At 39.2% G+C, this 25,372-nt stretch overlaps 1 protein-coding gene across 1 annotated transcript in view; it reads right to left on the reverse strand.

Annotated features, from left to right (window-relative positions):
* The window catches only part of NALCN (sodium leak channel, non-selective), a 282,810-nt gene that overhangs the window by 95,728 nt on the left and 161,710 nt on the right, over positions 1 to 25,372 (reverse strand). Inside the window, exons 14-15 of the mRNA XM_081815176.1 lie at positions 15,179 to 15,316; positions 1,675 to 1,749 (exon numbers count right to left, since the gene is read on the reverse strand). Of these exons, the coding sequence (XP_081671302.1) occupies positions 1,675 to 1,749; positions 15,179 to 15,316 (213 nt within the window). The remainder of the gene's footprint in view (positions 1 to 1,674; positions 1,750 to 15,178; positions 15,317 to 25,372) is intronic.

The raw sequence follows: 25,372 nt of genomic DNA on the forward strand, positions 1-25,372 counted from the left end.
TCTACAACTCAACACCCCCCCAAAACCAAACAATCTGGTTAAAAAATGGGCAGAGAAACTGAATAGACATTTTTCCAAAGAAGACATCCAGATGGCCAAAAGACACATGAAAAGATGCTCAACATCACTCATCATCAAGGCCATGCAAATCCAAACCACAATGAGACATCACCTCACACCTGTCAGAATGGCTGAAATCAAAAACACAACAAACAACAAGTGTTGGTGAGGATGTGAAGAAAAAGGAATCCTTGTGCACTGTTGGTGGGAATGCAAACTGGTGCAGCCACTGTGGAAAACAATATGGAGGTTCCTCAAAAAATTAACAATAGAATTACCATATGATCCAGTAATTCCACTACTGGGTATTTACCCAAAGATAACAAAAACACTACTTCAAAAGGATATATGTGCTCCTATGTTTATTGCAGCACTTACAATAGTTAAAATATGGAAGCAACCCAAGTGTCCATAGATAGATGAATGGGTAAAGAAGAGGTGGTATATATATACAATGGGGTATTACTCAGGCATAAAAAGGATGAGATCTTGCCGTTTGTGACAATATGGATGGAGCTAAAGGGTATCATGATAAGAGAAATAAGTCAGACAGGGAATGACAAACACCATATAATTTCACTTATATGTGGAAGCTAAAAAACAAATGAACAGATAAACAAAAAAATCAGAAATAGACTCATAAATACAGAGAACCAACCAATGGTTGCTGGGGAAGAGGGGGGAGGGCAAAATAGGTGAGGGAGATTAAGAGGTACAAACTTCCAGTTATAAAATAAATAAGCCATGAGGATGAAAAGTAGAGCATGGAGAATATTCAATAATATTGTAATAACTTTGTATGGTGACAGATGGTAACTACACTTATGTTGAGCACTGCATAATATATAGAATTGTTGAACCACTATGTAGAACATCCAAAACGAATATGACATTGAATGTCAACTATATTTTAATAAAAACCGAATATCTTATCCAGTGTCCTCTTCTCACACCAACTCAGCCAAATATTTAAGCCAAAGATCTTCCATGCAACAGAAACTATGAGAATGGTCCATCATGCCTGTCATCTTTCTGCCATCAGTCATATAACCTTCACACATTTTCATTTACATTTTTTGGGGTATGATTATCAATGCTATAATATCCAATCTGTTTTCACATATAACTGGGCACAGAGCTGATCATTTATTCTATTCCATTTCTTATAATGACTATGAGCGCCAAGACTAAATTCTCTTTTAGTGTCTAGAGGTCAGGCAAGTTGATGCTTAATATTTTTATGATGATGGCCAAGAGTATTACACATAATTATGCAAAATGGCAATCTGGCCCTGAGGCATTTCATTTTCAAACAACCTTCATGTAATGGCAGAAGGAGAAGAGTGGCCAATCCAATTTCCTGTAGTATGTCCATCTTACTTTTACTCAAAATAGTAATATGAAAATATTCCTAGGATAATTATAGAGCAATAAAAAACTTTCCCTGTTGATAATGGAGAAAAATTAAACAAAAGAAAATTTTGCGAACTTAGACTGCCTTATTAAAATCTATTTTTTTACTTTGAAGCTCTCTTTTAACAGTATCTGTAAGCACATGTTTTACCCTTATTTTTTTTAAATGCAGACTTGAAGAATTCCCCACATATTACTTACTTGTTTAAGCTTCTTTAGATCTTCATCAAGTTCTAAGTTGTCCAAAATAACAGCAACAAACAAACTCAGGAGGATCTATAAAATGGTTAAATAACAATGAAAAAACCCACATGCCATAAGTATCAAAATATTATATATATATGATATAGAATATCTACCTAAAAATATATACTACATAGAACGCATTAAATGAAAAATGAACATGTAGTTGTGAAGCACTGCACAGGGAATTTAAGGTATTTATCACAAATATGTTAAAGGAAATGCATATGTTAACTGAAATAAACAATACAAAATATTAATTTGCTCTATGAAACTGATTTAAATGGAAATTAAGAAAAAAGTTTTTATAACTTAACAGTCCCACTTCTGAGACTATATCCAAAGAAAATCATTTGGAGTATTAAAAAGCTTTATATACAAAGGTGCTTGATAGTTATTTGTAATAATGAAATACAAGAAATAGTATCTAACCTTACATAAATAGGTAATACAGTTATGCAGATCTCTATTATAAAATTCACGCAGCCATTACAATTTCCCATTGTGGTAGCTAGTCTCCAAGAGGGTCCCCTGGTGTTCACACTCTTGTGAGCCTCCTCCCAAGTTGAATATGGCTGGTCTGTGCAATAGGTTACGGAAATGATTGTGGGTGACTTACGAGGCTAGGTGATAAAGACACTGTGGCTTTCAGCTTGCTCTCTCTTGGATCACCCACTCTGGTGGAAGCCAGGTGCCATGTCATGAGGACACTCAAATGGCCCTATGGAGAGGTCCATGTAGTGATGAACCAAGGCCTCCCGCCCTATAAGTGATCCATCTCACAAGATCCTCCTGCCCTAGTCAAGCCTTCAGTTGACTGCAGCCCCACCAACATTTTGACTGCAAACTCATGAGACATTCTGAGCTAGAAACATCCAGCTCAGCCTGTCCCAGATTCCTGACCTGCAGAAAATATGTGAGAAATAAATGTTTATCCTTGTAAGCTCTTATTGTCCATAATTTGTTATACAGCTAGATAAAGAATGCACTCATGAATTTTAATAGTATTGAAAAAATGCTCACATTACAATATTAAATAAGAGTGTACAGGGTAGAAGTGCAAGGAAGTACAAAAAAGAACAATAGAGTGAATGCTAGAAGGAGGTACTTTAGAAATGTTAACGGTGCCTGCCTTTGTGGAAAACTGACTTCCCCCTTTTCTTGGTATTTCACCACATTTCACAAATTAAAGAAAAAAAGGCATATGCTTTTTTTGGAATGGGTAAATAAGGTAAAAGAGAGAAAGCAACAAAAAAGTAGAATTTTAAAAAATATTTAATTTTTAGTCCTTTTTCAAGTTTGAATTCTCTAAAGTTCCACATTCATTTGATAAATCATTTTCATTCCTAATTAATGTTCCTCCTTTCAATTTCCCTCTTAAGAAATTATTCCCATTTGTTAATATTAGATGGCTAAGCATGGAGGTAAGAAAGTTAGGGCAATTTAGTCATGACTTTTAAGTACCAGAGAGATTTATTATGCAAAAGTTAATGGCTAGCTCTTTTCCACGTTCAATGAGTATATAACAAGGGGAAAAAGAGCCTCCAGATATTATTAAATTTTGACAGTATATGCTTGCCTTGGGACAAGTGCCAATACCCTTCTGTTTAAAAGCCATGTCCGTTGGGATCCTACCAGAACTTAAAGAAGATGCAGAATGGTCTAGATGACAGATGTTTACTGATGTCACCATGTCTGCCACACCATGGACATCTAGGCACAGATATATTCAGCCTTCCTCTAACCAGATATTATTCTCAACAGGACCTTTCAGAGTCCCCTTTAAGTTTAGGCCCCTTGCATGACCATGATATTCTCATCAACAGCAGTGTCTGTGGAGGGGTATAGCATTTCCATCACTCATCGGGTACTTGACCAGGCACTCCTCAGTCCTAATTTAACCAGTTTTCCTATCTTACCAGTAAAGGGTAAACACAAATCTAAAAAGAAAAAAAAAATTCCCTGATGATAAGAGGGAAAGTGACAGTTCTCTTCCCTTTTCTTAGAGCATATCCTTCAGAAAACTTGTCTTCTGGAAATTCTTCCCCTGCCCCTTTGAGATGTATATATATCATATTAAAAGCAAAATAAGTCTCACTTAGTTTACAACCCAGGAATGGTTTCCTTGGGAGGGGGGCAACCTCTTTGACACGTAAACATCAGGCAGACAGCACCCTATCTATTTCCCCTTTTCCCTTTTCATGGGGCGGGGGGTGGGGGGTAGGGGGAGTATCACTTAGCCACCCGGTGTCATGTTGCAAAACTACCTACTTGTCTTGAAGGAATCCGTTTTCTTTTTCTTCTGGATAAAGGTAATTAGCTACCACAGATGGCCGCCCAAATTACCAGGTGAGTTTAGGGGGAACTCTACAAATGGTGTTGTCATGTCTTCTTATGTGAGGCCTGGTTATTTTCATCTGGAGGACACAGATGTAATGGGCTATACATATACAAGGTGAGACTGCTTTGTCTTTGAGTTCTCCTTAGTGGGTTGCCTGTGGTGCCCGCTGCAGTCTGGACTGGTGCTGATTCGATCATAAAACTGTTTTCTTTCTCATCTACCTTGGTGGGGAGAGGTTTTCTGGGTTGGCAGGATATTTTATTTTTAATTATTTTCCCAACACCAGACAGATGGCAGGCTACTTAAGGACAGAGAGGTTACGTTCTTCGATTAAATTCAACAGGCGGTGGATTGGGCCCCATCAATGTGTCAGACACTGCCTGGTCAGGAACACAAATACGACATTGGGCTCACTGCTATGAAGTTCACAATCAAATTGAGCCGCTGTAGGTTGGCGGCCGGGCGGAAGGAGCACCGTGGTGGGAGACCTCAGTTAGCCACCAGACACTGAGTTTTGAGGCCCTTGTCTGTGAAATATTACAGATAATAACAACAATAGCTCAATGAATTGAAGCTATCCCTTTTTTTCATTTAATCTTCTTCTGACAACCCTGTGGTGTGGTACAGCCTGTATGAAAATATACAGACATAAATTTAGATAGGAGAAACTAAAATAGTTTTCTTGATATTTCTACACATGAATTTAATTTAGTCCATAAACTCTCCATTTGTTTTGCTGGCTGAAAACTGAATCTTGCTATATTGATTCAATTCAGTCCTTTAAAACTCAGTTACATTTGAATAAATGCTCCTTTTGCTGGCCTAGGGTCAAGGGCATGCTTATCATCAGCGTCTGGTCCACTGTGGCCATGGGGCCTGTCCTCTGGCCCCATCCGGGGCAGCGATGGTGCTTGTTTGGGGGCCTCTGGTGAATTGATCACCATCTCAGCTCCCGTAGCTCCTGCTAAGGTCTGATTCTCAGTGACACCCTCTGTGTTAGTTTCCTGGGGCTGCTGTAACAAGTTGCACAAGCTTGGTGGCTGGGAACAACAGAAATGTATTCCATTGTCCAAAATCAGGTTGTCAGCAGGACCACGCTCCTTCAATAGGCTCCAGGGGCGGACCGACGTTGCCTCTCCCAGCTTCCAGGGGCCCCAGGCGGTCGTTAGCACGTGGTGGCATCACTCCAGTCTCGGCATCTGTCTTCACGTGGCCGTCTCTTTCTTCCTGTGTCTCGTCCTCATCTATTTCTCATAAGGACACTTGTCATTGGATTTAGGGCTCCTCTGGATAATCCAGGATGTCTCATTTCAAGAACCTTAGTTCAATGACATCTGCAAAGACCGTTATTCCAAAGAACGTCAAATTCACAGGTGTGGGAGTTAAGACATGGACATCTCTTTGTGGGGGTCCCCATTCAAGCCCCTCTACTCTCCATCTGGTCTCTAGCCTGGGCCGTTGCTCTCACACGAGTGTTGTTCCTAATCAGGAAGTTGGGAAGTTCTGCCATTCCAGGCGGGAACTGAGAGGGACTTGTCCTTGAGGTTCTCTCAGGCCTCCCGCTCTTCTCAGAACTTCCCAGACCTCCAACTCCGTGCAGGCCACCCCTCATCTATGCAGGGCCTCCAGCGGGGTTGCCACCCCCCCAATTCTGATGAGAAGTGGGGCCAAGTCATGGATGTGGGGCACACCCGGGTTGGCACCATGGGCCCTGAGTGTGGCTGCCGCCCTACTATGGAGACAGGCTGCGCCCCCCTGCCTCCCTCAAGCTCCGTCCTGGAAAATGTTGTTTCTTCTCAGAAAGGAGGAACGTGAAGGGAAATTGGAGCGGGGTTTGGCAGGGAGGCTCACACAAGTATGAAGACTGACAACCAGAAACTAAACCCAATCAGAGTATCACACATTTGGTTCTGAGCATTTAGACCTCTGAGAGCTGATCTGGGCCAACGGGCCGGAGTGTTTCTTCTGAATGCTACTTATTTAAGATTGTGAGGCACTGATAAAGTCCAACCGTGTGCTACCAAGATAACAAAATATCAAGGAGAAAAATCACTTTTGGCAGGAAGAGAATTATGAGAAAGGATTTCCAGGTGGCATGTGCGAAGACAAGGCCTTGGGAGCATGTGGCTTATTAGGGGCCTGGTGAGTGGTTAAGTACCACAGAGCACGGCTTCCAGAGGCCAGAGAGGCAGGACAGGGGGGTGGCAATTTGCCCAAATGCCACCAACAGAGGCTGGGAGGTGTGAGAGGGAGGTTGTAATGATCACTAAGTGATGACATTAGCTTCCCTTCTGTTAATTTTTTCCTTCCAAATGTAACTTTTTTAGGCTTAATGTAGTTATTTTAAATTGGCTCATTGGAACAGTGATTAAACAGTATGAAGTACAGTCTGACAAAGGGCTATTAAATACATAAGGTTTTGTCATTAAAAAAAAAAAAAAACAGGGCGCCTGGGTGGCTCAGTTGGTTGGGCGACTGCCTTCGGCTCAGGTCATGATCCTGGAGTCCCTGGATCGAGTCCCGCATCGGGCTCCCTGCTCAGCGGGGGGTCTGCTTCTCCCTCTGACCCTCCCCCCTCTCATGTGCTCTCTCTCTCAGTCTCTCTCTCTCAAATAAATAAATAAAATCTTAAAAAAAAATAAAAAAAAAACCAGTCACTTTATACATTCTTTCTGGAGGAGAGAGAGAAAAGCTCCCCTCAGAGCAGGACAGAGAGACAGATGTGAGATGCCGGCCATGGTTTCTCCTTCTCATGCAGATAGGAGTTGAGTTTTCAGGGCAGAGAGAAGGCAAGACTCAAAAAGGAAAAGCTTTGGCTTTGCGAGGAGAAATGATGAAGGCGCTGTGCGGTTTGAAGGCCCCACATTTACAGAGTTAAGCAGTTGGGAGGGGTCTGGGCAACACATTCACGAATAATATAAGAGAAAGTTTAAAGTTTGCTTTCAACCATCATTAAACTTAAGTTCTTTCAACAAGTATCTTTGCATGTTTCAGCATCACTGCTTAATTAACCTGACTATGTGATGGCACCCATAGAAATTGTATTTAAAAATCTGTGTGGAGCTCGAGTTTCCTCCTGAAACTCCATTTGGACATGGACTTTTAGCTCGGTCCCTGTCACCAAGCATTGGGATAAGGTAGCAACCGAAGATGGCCTGTTTGGAATAGAAATAGAAGGTGCAGGAGAGGCAGGATTCACTGCTGTGATTGCAAGGAGGTGAGAATTACTTTGTAGTTCCTTCTCAGGCTCTAATAAGGTGGCAATAACCACTGTGATGAAGGAATAGAAGTGAAGGGAGGCTGACAGCTCCGCTGTCACCATATTTAATGGACATTGTCAAGAGACATTCTTCTCCTACGGACCCGTGCTGTGCATAGCGGGGCTGAGGGTGCATGCTGGTCTGGGTGTCGGCCACTTCCTCCCCGCCCCAGAAGTCACAGTATGGGGGACAAGTCCTCATTCTGTAAGCAAGAACTGCTCCCCGATTCTCTCCATGTTTTGTTGTTGTTGTTTTCATTTGTTTGTTCTGTTTTTATAGAAAGCTGAGGTAATGCTCATGAGTAATCTGAACACATTACACTGAGGTCTGAGTCTTACTTTCAGTGTTTACCTACAGATGTCACAACTGCTGTGCCAAAAGGCTTTCCACTGTCATTATGTGCGATTCACAGGTTTATATTAAAATGTTACTGATACAATAAATACTTTTTACGGGGACTCACCACACGCATCACAAGAGCTTCATCGTTTCCATGGGACACTTCCACCTTTACACTTGACCAATTCTAAATTATGCAGTCAAACTGCTCTGCCTTATTTACTAATTTTTAATATTTAGATTTACATAATACTTGAATTTATAATGTGGCACAGAATACTACATCGCAATTTTTTAAATGATGCATTTTCAGGGGAGAAAGAGGCTCATGGTCCAGCCCTTCATTTCCTCTTGAGCTTTGTTAAGGCACACGTATACTTTCAACCCAGTGGTATTTAATTTGTACAATGCTTTAAAAAAAGAAGTTCATATATATATATATGTATATATATATTTATGCTTTGGCTACTACCCACTTTTAACAGGTCTATAACATTCCATTATATTAATATGCAAGTATTTGTTCTACCATGTAATACATATCTATCATGTAATAGACAACTGATGTAATTTATGTAATTTATCCACTTCCTTATTTTATGAGCAATTTTGATACATTATGAATCACCAATTTTGATGAAAAGGTGTAGAATAACTATTAAAATATCCTAGGTACCTAATTCTTCTAGTTTGCTCAGATTATAACGTCCATTCTCAAGATATTTTTAGCCTTGATAATGCATTTAGTGGGGAAAATGTCACATATCAAGTCCCTGGAAGCCTGGCAAATCTCGTTCCTAGAATTTTTATGAATTGGACATGATTCTGGACCTTCTAGCTAAGTGGATTTCAAAGCATCTGTTTCCAGGTTCGATATGGTTCCTGCCCCACTGCCTTAATAGGTGTTCGGCCACCAGAAAATCTCTTTCCTTCTCTGACAACTCCTCTCACTCTACTGAAAAAGTCAGATTCTCCTGAGCTAAGGTTTTCCTAGGTATTTGCTATGTTTTAAGTTTTATACATTCAACCACAGACAATTAATCTGTTTTCCTTCCTTTGCCCAGAACACATTTCAGCACGGTTCGGTAGATTACAGAATGCAGAGGCAGGTGTGTTCCCAGTCTCATTATTCCCTCCATTCTGCCCAGCACACCAGGGCACTCATCCTCTCTACCTGACACTCAATGTTTGGGTCAGCATGACTCAGACTGCTGAAAGTCACAGATTATTGTGAAAGAGGGGGGCCTTACCATTTGAGAGTGGGTTTTCTTGGCTGAGAATCTCCACCTTTATTTTGCATTCTCTCTAGCTCTGCATACAGTCATGTCCTTGTCCTACATACATCTTCCCCTTTCCCTTCGCACTTCTTCTTTAAAGTTTACTTTTACCACTTTCTTTTCCTTACGATACAGCTTAATGACAGCCCATTAGCTGAAATGTCACCTTTAATCTTACTTTGCTCGCTATGGTGAACTTTATTAATAATTCCTTTTTAAAAATTATTTTCAAGCATATGGTAAAAGCACAGCAGGCATCTGGTCAACACCCCGTAATCCTGTGTTTTTCTTTTTCCTTCTTACCACTTTGAATCACACTATCCTAAATTGTCTTGTGAGCTGTAGTTGGAAACAATCTCTTTTTTACATAGGTCAACAAAAAAGTCAAATGTAACAGAGCAATGTAAAATGGGATATGTTCAACACAGATGCACTTTTAAATGAATTCTATAAAATCAAGTTATTTAATTTACACTTTGGAATGCCCATTTTTGTAAGCAAAATATGACTATTCTCAGAAAGCTGCCACCAGAGAAGCAAAATCAAGAGATTGCTGTGTTAATTTAAGCACTTCAAAGGTAACAAAAAGACTATCCACAATGAACGCTTAATTACATTTTCTCTCTTTCAGTATTCACATCCCAGGGCTTTCCTTGGAAACAATAATAAAGGGAAAAACACTGAAGAAAAAAAATAGTCTTTCAACTGGATCAGTAAGTCTTCCACAGTCCTTATCTAATCATTGGCAAAAGTGGGGGAAAAGACGAATTTCACAAGCACCCGGCAAACTGCAATCAGTCAGGACGGAAATACACAATACATACCTGGTGGATGAGAGAGACATTTTAAAGAGACAATAGATAATGGTTATGAATATGCATTTGCTATACACTTAGGCTTGATTTTCATTGTGGGCTGACGAATTGGTGCCCCCAGGGGGCAATGGAATAGCCTGCTGTTTTTTATTCCAGAACAAACCGCAGCCAAACATTTTTTTTTTTTCTTGTTTTGCTGCTTGGCATATGCCTGTCCTTGAAAAGACTAAATCAGGAACTCCCTGGGTTGTGCGGTACCACTGGGCCAGTGTGGATAAAAAACAAAGAGAGCTTGAATATTTATGTGGACTTTTTTTTCCCCATTTGGCTTAAAATGCTTTGTAGCATTTTGCAAAAAGCAGCATACAATTTAAGAAAAATGCTCATTTTAATGAAGGTCAAGCCTAAAGACAGATTATTGTGAAAGAGGGGGGCCTTACCATTTGAGAATGGAATCGAGATTTTAACTTCTAAGTGTTCAGTTTTTAAGGGAATGTGATGCATATGTCACAGAGGCCTAGGGCCTCCATCCACATACTTCTATGTCAATCCACAAACCATCTCCAGCTGTTTTGCTGTCAATATTTTAACAGGTCAGATCAGGTAGGGCTGGATGAGTGCAAATCAGAAGTTTACTATGTGGGCACTGATCCCACGGCAATCCACAGCCTTTTATCACTTGTGTCATTAGGTCTTGAATGGCAGGCTTTCTTGGTTGGTTGGTTGGTTGGTTTGTGTTTACCAGCCCTACTTCTGCACCGGTTGTAGGCTCAGAAAGGGCAGGGATTAAGTTCTTGTCTAATCTGGCCAGGATGTAGGTTAGTACTTAGACACAGGAGCTGAGATTCAGGAAAACGGGGTTGAATCAGATTGAGCTAACTTGATGGAGCCCACAGTAGTGACTGTGGGTTGGAGGATGTCAAGAAAAACAAGGCGACTGCTGATCATGCTCCAGGCAAAATCTCCAGTGAACTGGGGAAGTGACTTCAGTCTCAAGACTTTTGTCTGGAAATGAACTATCAGGTTTAATTTAGTTATATGGAGTATTTTCTTTCACTGAATTAATTAGTTCTAATCTAAAAAAATCACTTATAAATGTAGCAAACTGAGTAGTTGACCTTTTGGCTTTAGATATCAGTCAGGCAACCTAACTAAATGTAAAAAACTTCCCAAAAATCTGGTTGGGAAAAACCAATGTGAATTTTATTGCCATAGTGTATTTTATCTGGCTCACACTATATACAAACAGTATGTTATGATTACTTAAAGACCTAACGGTGGAAGGCAGAAATTCAAAACAATTAGAAGAAGACAGAGGAGAATATTTTTACTATCTCAGGGTAGGAAAGAATTTCTTAAGCATGAGTCCAGAACAAATATTGACCAAATAAGTGAAAAAATGATCATCTTGACTACATCAAAACATAATGTCAAAAGCCCTCACAGGTACACTGAAATAGCAAAAGGCTGCCTAAGAGAGGAGATTTGCAACACCTATGGGATTACTATCCAGAGGCTATGTACCACTCCAACCAATGCATTTTAAAAAGACAAACTAGCCTTTAGGAAAATACGTAAAGCATACAATACAATTGGGTGAATCACAAAGATGGCCAGTAAGCTCATGAAGAAGTGCTCCCTTATTAACAATTACTGAAAGACAAAAATGCAAGTTTAAGGCCAAGTGATATTACCATCCAACTCATGAGACTGTCAAAATCTTAAGTCTAACAATATCAACTAGAAGTGAGAACATAAGAACACAGGGATTCTCAACACTTGAGAAGGTGAATTAGTACAGCTTGCACATAGAACAGGGGTCAGCAAATATAAGCCCCAGACAGTAAATATTTTAGACTTAGAGGGCCAAGAGACAACACTGATGATATTCTGTGCGTACTTAATATATGAATTTAAAAATGCGTAAACCATTCTTTGCTCACAAGCTGTATAAATAAAGCCTGCAGACCAGATTTGATATATGGGCTTGCAGGCGCATGTTACAGAGCCATCTGGGCAGGATCGAGGATCCTGAATTCTACTTTCTGGCATATATCCTACAGAAACTCTCACACAAGTGGACATAGCGTACAAACGTATTAGTTGCAATATTATGAGAGCAAATCATTGGAAAACAACCTAAATATCCACCAGGAAGGCCTGATAAACAAATATGGCATAGTCAGTTATATTCCATATATTCATGACTATATAGACTAATGACTGAATGAACTTCACGTGTATTAAAATAAAAAGATTTCGAAAACAGTCTTTGGTGACAAACGTACTGAGAATGTATGCAGAGCTGGATACCATTTATTCTGAAAATTGCTGCTACTAATCATCTTAAGGAGGGAAACAATGATCAAGTATAAATTGGCCTCAGCATGGTGTGTGGTCATAATAGGGAAAAAAGTGTACAAGGACATCTCCCCCAGGGACGGCCATCAGGGCAGTGGGGCAGAGTTCTCAAACTACAAAATTAATATAAATCTTACAAACTAATGGTATAAAATGTAGATTATAACCTTAAATTTAAAGCACTGTATGTTTTTGATGGACACATATATATGTGGGAGACTACTGCACTTCATTGATTTTAAGACACTCATTTATTTTCACATTTTAACAACTCCGAAACTGGAGTGCACCTTATCATCTATGTGTATGATTTAATGGTTGCTTTTTGTTATTATTAAACAAAATAAGTCTTCCTATAGTTGACAGCATGTTAAATTCAGTAAAATATGATTTAAAACTGGAAGATAGATTCAGACCAAATGCATCCTAGTCGTTGTCTGGGAGAAGAGGTGTGGGGAAAGAAGGAAAGATTAAGGTAGAGAAGGACTCGGTCCAGGAAGGGGCATCAATGACACTTTGATCAATAATACTTCTACAAATTAAAAGCATCTGAACTAATATAATAATTTTTTAGCACTTATTAATGTATACCCTTAAAGGCACACTCCATCTTATTTAAACTCAGTGTTGGGGATAGCTGTGATCTTCCTCACATTCTACGGCTAAAACATCCTCAAAAATACAGCTCACATGGAGATGGCAATTGTGGAAAGTAGGTATGTGGGGCATCATTATCCTCATTTTCAGATACATGACAAAGAGGTTAGGGAAGTTGTTGGATTCTTCTAAAGTCACCCATCTTGCGACCCACAGAGCTAGAACCTGAATCTAGACTTTGAACTCCACAGCTATACTCCACCTTATTTCCCAAAGTGCCCTCGTTGCTTTCCAGATTTGGAAAAGATTATGAATAAAAGAAGAAATTATTTCAATTTATAGTTTTAATATAGAATCACGTTTTGAAAATCATGATGGAAAAATTACAATAAATGGTTTGGGCAGATACTTGACTCAGTAGAATGAAAAGGCAGAACTACATATGGGTTTTCCAGATGTGCTCTGTGGATTCCTAGGAGTGCAGGTGAGCCCTTAGGAGTCCTTGTAAATGCTTCCATGTTCCACAGTCAGTGCCATGGTTTTGCCCCATAAGGAAAAATGAGACTGCCCAAGAAGTCAATGTACCAGATTTAACATTTTATTTCATCATATTAGTGATCTCTGTAGAAGTTCACTTGAAAAAAAAAAATTACTTTGGTAAACAGTTTATTAGGCTGAATCAGTTTTCTTCTTGCTTTCGTATAGTGTGAGACTCTCACTAAAGGATTAAATCTATGTGAAAAATCTGCCATGAGGACAGCAAACAAGTATACTGTTTTAATAGAAAAACAATTAGATAGATTATTACCATACATGGATGATTTCAATCATATCTCTCCTACCTTGAACCCAGGATCAATAGTCTCCAAGCTATTCCATAGTTTTAAGGGAACTTAAACATAGTAGATGCTTAATAAACAGCTGAATTCACAAATGAGGGAATGAATGAGTAAATGAATGAATGAATGAATGACAGAGACTTAAAGGTCCTGGAAGGGAGGATGCAAAGTGCTCAGGGCCACGTGTCACGCAGCGCGGGCAGATTTCACTCTGGAAGCCGGGTCTCCTTTCCCCCTGCTGAATGTTCTTTCCTTTTGTGCATATTTTAAAAGTCACCCCATGTAAAAAAATGCCAAAACTACTTCCATGTGATTCTACCGCTTGAACCTAAAACTTTAGACCACATACGATGCATCCCCATACACTGCTTGACGGATGTGTCTCGGTTTTGAAAGAAAGGCTCGGCCTATAGCAAATACAACCTCTAACACATCTAGTTTCTGAAGCACTTATATGGTTCATATTTAGAATTGGAAGGGACCTTAGCACTCACTTGTAATCTGTTTTATTTTAGTGACTCTTGGGCAGAGGTTTGACTCCATGAAGACATTTTCAGGTATAGTGGGAAACATTACAATCTAAGGAAACAGTGACATAGCTGAATGACAGGCTGTGAGTCCAGGAAGACATGGGAACATTCTGGCTCCAGCATTTACACCCTACGTGGCATTGGGCAAATTTCTTAACTCCTCTGAGCCTCAGTTTCATCATCTGTAACGCGGGAGCATTACCTACCTTGGTTGTTCCAAATACTAGGAAAAAAATTATAAAACATTTTGCTTTTCAATAAACAACAGCAGTTTTGTTTTTTTTTTAATTTCATGTGTTTCTGATAAAGGATAACATTTTGGGTTCTTACCCTGGAACTTTTAACATAATAGAGCTTAAGTTGGCTTCTTAACTACACACACTTTTATTGTAAGGAGACGTACTTTTGCCATTAAAAGACCTGAGGATTACATCCCTTCGTATGTTAAGGCCACACTTCACAATTTTTTTCTTTCTGTTTAATAGAAATGCATTGAAAAGAAAAAAATCTGCTGTGTGACAGAAGTCAATTTTTCCTGGGTTTTGGTATTTAATTTTCATGATGCTTTTTACAATTTATTTGTAGCTCTGAGTTTTAATGTTCTCCCCTGCATTTCTTTCCATCAAAGCCCCAAAACACTGAGCTGACTTCTCACTGTACCCCGAGATCTTCACCTTGTCTTCAGTTTAGTCTCAGCTTGGAAAAGAGAGTGGTGACACTGAAGATCTTGTCTCTACATGATAAATAATAATAACGGCAGCAATCATAATAATGTAGTCTGGCTTGATCCTTAGATTATCTAGAGCGGGAATGCTTAGAGATGGTGAAACAGGTACGCAAATGCGGGATTTCTGTTTTGTCTCGTATTGTTTTCCCTCATGTGGACACTTGTATCTGATGGAGACGCCTTACTCAGATCTGAAATCTAGTTCCTCAAGGAGCTCGATTCATAGGAATTGAGACTGGAAGGGACCTCATCTGGTCGGACTATTTACATGGGTTCTCTGGCTCTTGTTCTGAAATGGAAACTAGGCCACAGAAACCGGTTGATGCTCATCCCACTATGGTTCTAAGACAGAATTGAAAAGAAATGCTAAACTCACCAGAGTGGCAAAGAGATGGTACAGAATAAAATAGATGGCCACCACAGGTGCCCACATGTGGCCCACAGCATTCAGGGTTTGGTCCATCACGTCTACCCATCCTTCCTGGGTGAGGATCTGGAACATGGACATAAATGCCTGCAGAGGAAGACAACGGAGGTGTTAAACACCTGCTCAGGCGCACATGCATTTTAAAATTAGTATGTGGTGTTGGAGGACTCTGGTGTCAACATTATTGATTTTTATCTGATTGATCTGAGGAAGAACAGCCTTAATGCAACAGATGGGAAAGAGCTGAGAACTAAAAATCCTAAAAGCCTAATACCTAACTTTTCAGTGTGGAAAACTAAAATAATCACCCTGAATTAAAATTAGCCTTGTGGGTGGGTAAATACTATTGAGTAAATTGAAGAAAAAATCAGGACCTCTTGTTATTTGACTTTCTTTTTTTTTCTATTCTCTAAGCAAGCTAAGATTTAACATTTCCAACAGATAACTGTATTTTTATTTTGCTGCCAAGTGCAACTTATTTTTATAGCAAATTGCAATTGATTGTCTAAAGGCATATGAGAATAATAGACTTAAATTTTACTTTTATAGTATTCATCTATCAAATTATTTCAGTTATATTAAAAACATGAGACTCTATAAGAACGAAATATTTTTCTTTCTTTCTTTCTTTCTTTCTTTCTTTCTTTCTTTCTTTCTTTCTTTCTTTCTTTCTTCTCTCATCTCTCTCTCTTTCTTTCTAATAGAGAGGGGGTGGGTAGTGGGAGAGGGAGAGAGAATCTCAAGCAAGCTCTACACTCAGTGTAGAGGTTGACAGGGCTTGATCTCATGACCCTGAGATCATGACCTGAGCCAAAATCAAGAGTCAGAGGCTTAACCAAAAGAACCACCCAGGTGCCCCAAGAAACAAATATTTCTAAATGATACTGCCATAGAGAGTAACTTAATAAAGACAAACACACTTTTCATGATTATTTTTTGTTTTATTTTCAAGGCACAGAATCAAGACCATGAAAGAGGCCAAGACCTAAATAAATAAACTAATTAATTAATTAAAATAGAGCATTCCAACAGAATCCAGCCAAGCTACAAGACTCATACTTTCTCTGCCAAGATCTTTGGTTAGTTCCATTCTGACAAGTTTTTCTTATTAAATATAGGGTTATATGTATAGCCCTGACTCATGTGTCTTTTTTTTTTTTTTTTTTTTTAATTTTTTTTTTTGCATCCCTTTGATTTTAAAGATTTTATTTATCTATCTGAGAGAGAGAGAATGAGAGAGAGCACATGCTGACTCATGTGTCTTTTATACATTAGTGTCAATAAATGTTTCCTAATGAGGATTTATGATAATGATGATGTCTGGGGAAAGTGAAAATTGGAATCTAGTGACTCTTTAAAAATGTCTTTATAGGCTTTAGTACAATGAAGTTGTAAATTGGACTCTCAGATTCCAGGATAATACAAAGATGGACAGAGCCCAAGATAAAAGCCCTGTTACATTGATAGGATCTTAGAGACAAAGTGGCCACTACAGATAATCTACTCTGACTCTTTCTTTTTGAAGATAAGGAAAATGAGGCTTAAGAATGATTGGTGATTAGCCCAAAGTCACCCTACTCATGTGTGACACTAACAAGTAACACTGAGTCATTATGACTCCAAAGTAAGTCCTTTCCCAGTAATACATTCTGTGTTCAGTGAGGTCTTGAATCCACTACTTTCCAAGCTGTACCCCACAGAGTAAGCTCTCTTAGCAGTTTGCTTTGCTAGGGACACTTACATGAACTGTTTTAGAAGTATGACATTAAATGCCTAGCACATAGTGGACCCATTTGAACAAAGGAGCAATTAATTGTTAAATGATTCTTGTACCAGAAGATAAGTTTTTCCACTTATTCTTTGTCCGTGTGTGAAACACTTAACATCTCCTTGAGTTAATTTTTCTATAATCTCATTACCCTACAATGTGTCTTGTTCGCGAAAGTACGAAGTATGCTGTTATCGATGCTTGATATCAGCATTGTCAAGGACAATATAATACTTACCCTGCCAGGGCGCCTAAGAGAATATTAGCTCTAACTCATCCTAAAAATGCTTCAGAAGATTTTGCAACACGTCATTTAACTTCATAAGTATGCCAACACATCATCAAGGGCAATTATTTTTTTCCCTGGTTTTTTTTTCTGTCGAATATTTATTACGTACAGAGACAAGGAACACAGGTTCCAAAGACGATTCATATAAAAATATCAGACTGCTGTATTTTCTTCAACGAAGATGTCACCAGTGTGAAAGAGTGTGTGCATCCTAAAGACTCACCAGCAATAGGGGAAGATCAAAACACCCACCAGTATAAAGGGAATTTTACCCAACATGGATTTTTTTTTTTTTAAAGATTTTATTTATTTGAGAGAGAGAGTGAGAGAGAGAAAGAGCACAAGAGGGGGGAGCGGGAGAGGGAGAAGCAGACTCCCTGCTGAGCAGGTAGCCCGATGCGGGACTCGATCCCGGGACTCCAGGATCATGACCTGAGCCGAAGGCAATCGCTTAACCAACTGAGCCACCCAGGCACCCCCAACATGGATTTCTTTACCCCAAAATGACAGGCAAGCTTGTGATTAAATCCAACATCTATTCTTAGTACCTAGAGACCAAAAAATGCAGATGTACCTTTCAACTGCCTTGGGCACTAACCAAATTAATTTGTTTTCATCCACTACATTAGCTTTCATGAATACTCAGCTATTATGCATTCAGTAAATGCTCGGGAACGTGGAGCTATGGGATTGTAACCTGTTGCTGGCAGATAAGCAATGTGGGCAAGAACACTGGGGTTATCTTCTACTCTTTTCAGAGTCTCAGAAGAAGAAAAAAAATCTCATTTCTGCACAGCTTAGCCACCTGAAAATGCATGTTGTAAGATGCTGTGAATTATATTTGAGAGCAACGCTTTGTTACAATGTGTGTCTTTCTAGCTGCTTACGTGGATAAACCAATGAAAAGTAGCGCCATGAAATACGTCTATCACAGGCTTAAAATGAATTTGTGCTTTGCATGAAGGCTGCTATTTTATCCAGCAGATTTTTATCTGCTGAGATTTTACCCAGAAATTTAAATCCCGATGATAGAGATGTAACTCAAGTACATTTACATTGTCCACAGAATGTGTGTCCCTTGAAGAGTCTGCTTAGCTTACTTATTTAAACATGGATTGTTAGCGGTTTCTGGAGGCTTGAGGTGTCAGGCATTGAAATGAAGAAGACACGGTTTCTTCTACTAAGAAATTTATAATCAAAAGTGATAGAATAAGATGAAAATGACCAACTCTAATAAAAGGTAAAATGGAAAATATGGTGTATAAGAGAACTATGGTAAAGCTATCAAGGAGCAAGTTAGATGTACAAATGTATCCCTTTTGGGTGAGGCAAGAACTGTTTGGGGAAAATGATGGCAAGTGACTGTCATGATGAAAACAAGTATGATGTAAACGGTGGAGAAGGGGGCTGGAGGAAGTCCTCTCTTTTCTCTGAGCTACCTGTTGTTATGTAATGCCAATTTCCTACCCTGTGGACCTCTTGTCCCTCCTTATGGGTATCCACCAGCTCTTTATAAATTAAGAAAACTAAACTTTTATCTATCATATATGTTTAAGGTCTTTTCCTCTATCCATTTGTGGTATTTCTGCAAACATTAATTTTAAATTTCTATGTGGTCTAATTTGCTATTCTTTTATCTAAGGTAAAAAACAAAACAAAAAAACTTCTCTCATTGGAATATTAGACTTAAATGTACCCGTACTTTTATGAAGTATTTTTAGTTTCCTTATTTTATTATGTTTAACATGCTGAACCAGAAGTCACTACTTAAATCAGTCTAAATCTGGAATTTATTTTGGTATAAGAAGTGAGATAGGAATTAATCTTATTTTTTCTTTCAAATAGGTGATCACCTGACTCAGCATAATATAAATGAAAAAAAAAATCTATCTTTTCACTAATTTGAAATACTCCCTTTCTTATGTACTGAATACTCATATAATTTCAGCTCTAATTCTAAATTTCTATTCTTTTCCCTCAATCTATCTGATCTCCAAATTGTCTAACAATTGTACATTTATTTTAATAACTGGTAAGATTCCTAGCTGCTCCTCATAAACTTTTGTTTTCAGAATTCTTTCATTTATTTTTATATATTAATTCCTCGAAACATCTTGTTTTATTTGTTTAGATCACATTAGTCTAAGAAAAATTGATATTCTTATTCTCCAGTCTCATGGAAATGTTTATCTTTCCATTTATTAAGTTTTTATTCATGATTCTGAACAAATATTTCTTCTTATATGGTTTCCACACATTTCTTGTTAAGCTGATTAATATTATTTTTCAAAAATTTAATCAAGGTGATGCCATATCGTTAAAATATTGCATAGTAAAGGAACGTGATGATGGGTTTCTTAATGAATGATAAGCATAAGCTATATGTTTTTCAGTCCTAATTGGTCTTTCATGCTTGTCAGTACACTGACAATCAACAGATTGATAGTCAATATGTTGACTATGAAAATATTGTTCACTGTGAGCCTGGTAATGTTCTCAGAGCCTACTTCCTCCTCCAGGGCTCCAGTGTATGACCTATATGGTACCAGAGGGAGAATGTTCCAGATTGAGCGGCTCCCTTTCTCACTGTCTGCTAATTGCTCAGAATCTGGCCCAGTTTAATGCACTTTATCTGAATCTTTGCTTTCTTAACACAATGTTCAGTTTAGTTTAATTTTGGTTGAGATTTTCTGATTGTTTTTTCACACATTTCATTGGGAAAAGAAATATATACTTTTTTCCCTTCTACTTCCTATAGCTTCCAGATTCTCACGGGTTTTATCTATTGTTTGGAGTAAGTTCCACTGTTACACTCCTATAGATGTTCTTCCTGAAGCCTTCACTTACCCCAAAACCATTTGATTCTTACTCTCAGATATTTTTCTTGGGGGTCCTCTTACTACTTGCTTTAATTTGGACTAATTGCTTTTTATATCCACTCCACAGTTGTCAGGATCTTGGTTTTTAACTTTCTTATCTAGATCTTTTGTTCTCTCCATTATAGTGTCAGAAAGTCATCCCAGAATCTCATCCCTACTCATGAGTCCTGTTTCAATGTCAGCTGGGTTTTCTTCTCTCTGTTTTGCTGTCTTCGTTTGAGGAGATGGGTCTGCAGGGACAGAAGTATTTGCTGGGGCTATGCGAAGTTATGCTTGGAATATCAAGCTTCAGATATTTCTTCAATTCAGATAGGTCCCAGAAATCTTTACTGCTGCCAGAGCCAACCAGTCCCAGGTGTTGGCAGCCTCCCATTCACCGGCTCTCCTAGCTGTCGCCAGGGGAGGGCAGACAGCCTGATTCTGCCCATTTTGGTTCTCTGGAGGGAGGGAGAGGACAAGAGGGGCTCTCCTTGCCACCATGCCCCCAGGGCCACCTGTCCCCTCGTGGCTTCTGTTCTCTTCATATTCTCATTGTGCTGAACTTTTGTTTATTATGGGAGATAATTAGTTTGTGGAAATTATGATTATTTTGCTTTCACTCTCAAGCTTTCTTCCTAGCTGGGAAAAATAAAATGGTGAGATCTAGCAGTTTATTTTCTCAGGTAAAACAGCTGGAACAAGTCATTTCTATACTTGGAGGTTTCTTGTTGTCCTTTTCCAGGCCTGTGCACGCTCCCATGGCCTGGTCTCCTCAAATTGAGGGAGATGAGTACATGTTTTAGGATTTGCTTTTCCAATTTATTTTCTTCTCAACATCTGAAAAACAGGCTTAAGGCATGAGACTAGAGAGTTCATCCTTTATGATTTTCTGTTTCTCCCCCCCTTTCTTCCCTCCTTCCTAGTAGCTGCTATTCAAAGATAATGGTACAAAATTGTGGCCTTGCTTTTGTGTGGTTATTGCTGGTGTAATTTTTTCTGGCTGATAATTAACTGTTTTATTTGTTTCCTTAGGTTTTAGGGACAGAGGGTCTGTGATTTTGCTATTTCACCCCTCAAGTCCAAACCTACAGATGTAAATAGGAGTAAACAACTTTGTTTACAAGTGCTTTTACTTTTTAAAAGGATTATATTTTTTTCTTTAGAGAGAGAGTGAGTGCATGTGCATGTGCATGCAAATGCGGTGGGGGGGAGGGGCAGAGAGAGAGGGAGAGAGAGAATCTTAAGCAGACCCAAGCCCAACTCCTGAGCTCCGACATGGGCCTTGATCTCACCACCCTGAGATAACGGCCTGAGCCAAAATCAAGAGTTGGTCACTTAACTCCTGGGTGGGACTGAGCCACCCAGGAGCCCCTACAAGTGCTTTTACTTTTTGATTGTGAATGACATAATCACATATTAAACACCACTATATAGGTCAGTCCCTTTCATACTGGAGGTGCTTGGCTACACTAACTGAATCAGGGATGAGCCGTTAAGCAGAGAATGGCCAGTTGCACTTAAGGTGATCAGGAATAAACTCTGCCTCATCAGAAAAGAACTAAACCAATCAAAAACATCTCTAATGAGCCTCCAGTGGAAGCTATAGAGAAAAATCACATTGTTGGCTGTAGCATCTGGACGTGAACAACTGAAGACTAGCTATACAGGTCAGTAGGAGCAAGAGGGGTCATGGAAAAGTCAGAGTTATGAGCATGTTGATAATCCAAGGAAGCAAAAATCTCTGAATGAACAGAAGTTAAGTGGGAAAGAAAACACAGAGTAGAGATGGCAATGATGTTCACTGAATGGAGAAGAAAGGTTGTGAAAATCACTGGTTCAGGGAGCACCTTTTTCTAATTGGAGTGCATCATATCCCTCAGGTATGTGGGAACAAAACAAAGGGCAAGACCAGAGTAGAGGGTGAAAGCTGCAAGGCAGGAGTGTGACAAGGCGAGCTGTTCCAGGGGTGATGCAGGAGAAAACACATCTAAGAGTAGAGAACTAGGGTCCTGGGGTCACTGAAGGGCACGAGCACTGCAGTGGAGAGCCACAAAGTTCACTGTCAGCCCTTCTCAGCCTCCTTTGCTGTCATCTTCTCGATTAATCTCTACAAGCTACAGAGCCTCAGGGCTCGGTCCTCTGATCTCTTTTGTGCCTCTCAACACTAACTAGTTGGTCTCACTCATTCCAATGCCTTTAAATACTGTCTATATACTGACGACTCTAGTCCCACATCTGAAATCAACTCCATGGTCTCCACTTGGATGTGTATCGAACAGGAATCTCAAGCATTAGACATTCCACATCAAACTCTTTATGCCCTATTCCCCAAACCTGTTCCTTCTGTCTCCTTCCCAACTCGGAAGAATGAGAGCTCCGTTCTCCAAGGTACTCAGGCCAAAACCGCACAGACACTTTCGGTTCTTCCCATTTCCTCACATCCTGCATCCAGTCTATAAGGAAATCCTGCTAAATCCAACCTTGCTTGGTTCTTGGACTCAGTTCCACATTTATTCTCAATACTCCCTGATATCATTACTAAAACAGCTAATTTTCCCCCCAAGTAGCCCTACATTTTGGTGCTATCCTTTCTGGTCATAAACTGAGACTGGGGGACTTGAGTAAAAATAAGACTACCAAAGAGGGAGAAATAAGAAAAGTATTTTCATAGCTTCTCTTTTATTCCAACTAATAGCCTTGAATGTCGATCACAGATGGGATGAACAATGTCCCCTAGACCAGGCTTCCACCAGGGCCTTCAAGGGCCCATGCCAAAGTATTGGTGGCAGGTTGATCAAAGACAGGACATCTTTTTCTCTCTCAAGGCCCCAAGGATCCATTCTGACACCAAATCTCTTTCTGATGGACCTTCTTAGAGTTAGGTGAAAGCAATGCAAGAGTATTACCCTATACTGAAATAAACAGGCTATAAGTCTTTGTCCAGGCCTTGCAAAGCAGTTCATAACCCTTTAAAAAGATATCATGGATGCCCTTTGAAAACTTGATGCCCCAATGCATGTTTTGGGTTTTGAGCATATGTGGATATCAATTTAGGTTAAAAAAATAAATAAATATTCTTAAAAAGTAGGATGGGTAAACATCTCAGGTTTTGGTCAACATATAGCAAGCAGAATATACAGTATGATCCCACCTGTAATATACAAATCTAGATGTGTTCTTGTGTGCCTCAAAATGATTGAAATCCTATAAAATAAACTTAGTGCTTTGGGGACTGGAATGGGGAGGACTGAGGAACTAGGAAGGGGGGTAAATACTCTCTTTTGAAATTTTTAAAGTAATAGCTTTACTGAGATATATTTTACATACCATCAAATTCATCGTTTAAAGTCTACAATTAAGTGTTGGGGCGCCTGGGTAGCTCAGTCAGGTAAGTGTCCAACTCTTGATTTCAGCTCAGGTCACGATCTTAGGGTCCTGAGACCAAGCCCCGTGTTGGGCTCCTTGGTCAGTGGGGAGCCTGCTGGAGATTCTCTCTCCCTCTTCTGCTTCCCCTCCCCCCCAAAATAAATAAATTTTTAAAAAAATAAACTCTACAATTAAGTGCTTTTAGTTTGTTTTCAGAGCTGTACAACATTACCACTATTTAATTTAAGAACATTATCTCCACCTCCCCTCAAAAACTATGTACTCATTGGCATTCCCTCCCCATTCCTCCCTCCTGCAGCCTTTAGTAACCAATATACTTTCCATCTCTATGGATTTGCCTATTCTGCACATCTTCTATAAATGGAATCATACAATCTGTGGTCAGGGTTCATCCATGTTGTAGTGTGTATCAGCACTTTATTGCCAATTGATATTGCATTATAAAGCTAGACCACATTTTATCTATTTATCAGTTGATGGATATTTGTTTTGTTTCCACTTTTTGGCTATTGTGAATAATGCTCTATGAACATTCTTGTACAGGTTTTTGGGTGGACATAAAAATTCCTTTTCACTTAATATGCCTTTTACCTTTTGTATTAAAATATATGTAAAAACAGATATTTATTTTATTTTGAAAAATATACACATTAAACATTTTAAAACATGGTGAAGAATACCACCCATGTCGACATACAACTTTCATTTTACCAATGTAATTTATATCTATTTTATCTATCTTTAGCTGGTTTCAAGAACTCTTTCTCTACAATAGATTTGCTTTCAAAATGAAATCCATTTGACAACTTATATAGTGGCTCAACCTTTTTATGGGGAGTGTCCCTGCTGTGTCTTACTACCAGTCAGCTCTAAAATAGAAGATCTGACTTGATGGTATTCACTGAGTACAAAAGTGACACCTCCTTTGGTTTTAATTGTCTTAATTAGTCACCTACTCAGTGTCCTTGTTTCTTTCTCCCCACTCAAAAAGCAGTAATATGCCGAGGAGTTTTATCCTCTGAAAAACCCACTAATGTCATGATCCTTTAATATTTTGTTGTATAGTTCCTTTTATTTAGAACTTACTCAACTATTCAAAGGTGTAATTTTTTAAAAAGATTTATTTATTTATTTGAGAGAGAGAGCATGAGCAGGGGGACGGGAAGAGAGGGAGAGAGAATCTGAAGCAGACTCTATGCTCAGCACAGAGCCCGATGCAGGGCTCATCCCACAACTGTGAGATCATGACCTGAGCCAAAACCAAGAGTTGGACACTCAACTGACCAAGCCACCCAGGTGCCCCTCACATTTACAATATTTAAAATGTGATCAATAAATAATAAATCTTGGACTTACCTAATGTTGGCTGGCAAAATCATGACTGATAAGATCAAGAGTATATGTGGATACTACCTAGATCCTGATACCTAGATCAAGGTCTTATGGAGAATTGGGGGGTGGAAAAACCCAATAAAAATGACATTTTTAATGTATTTTAAAACATACAGTAAATAAAAGCTCTAAGAGCAACCACTTACTGTGGCAAAACTAAGTTATCCATAAATACAAACTCTGTGGATTTGAAATCTGGAGTGAAAATGGGAGCCATTTCTTTACTTCAGATTTCTCCTTAACGGTTTCGATGGAATTCCAGGGTCCAATTCAGTTATACTTTTCCCAGTTCTCCAATCTCCCTCTCTCTGTCTTTTCTGGCCAACTCTTAGGAAAAATGCCAACTCCTAGGTGGGTCTGATTCTTCGTGGCTGTGCCTACCCATCCGGCTGCTCTGAGGAGAGGGTTACCCCTAGGAAAACGGTGCCCCCTGCCCCTGGCTCCCAAAG

The sequence above is a fragment of the Leptonychotes weddellii genome, chromosome 3 (assembly GCF_054177405.1).
Source record: "Leptonychotes weddellii isolate Sample4059 chromosome 3, ASM5417740v2, whole genome shotgun sequence".
NCBI lineage: Eukaryota > Metazoa > Chordata > Mammalia > Carnivora > Phocidae > Leptonychotes > Leptonychotes weddellii.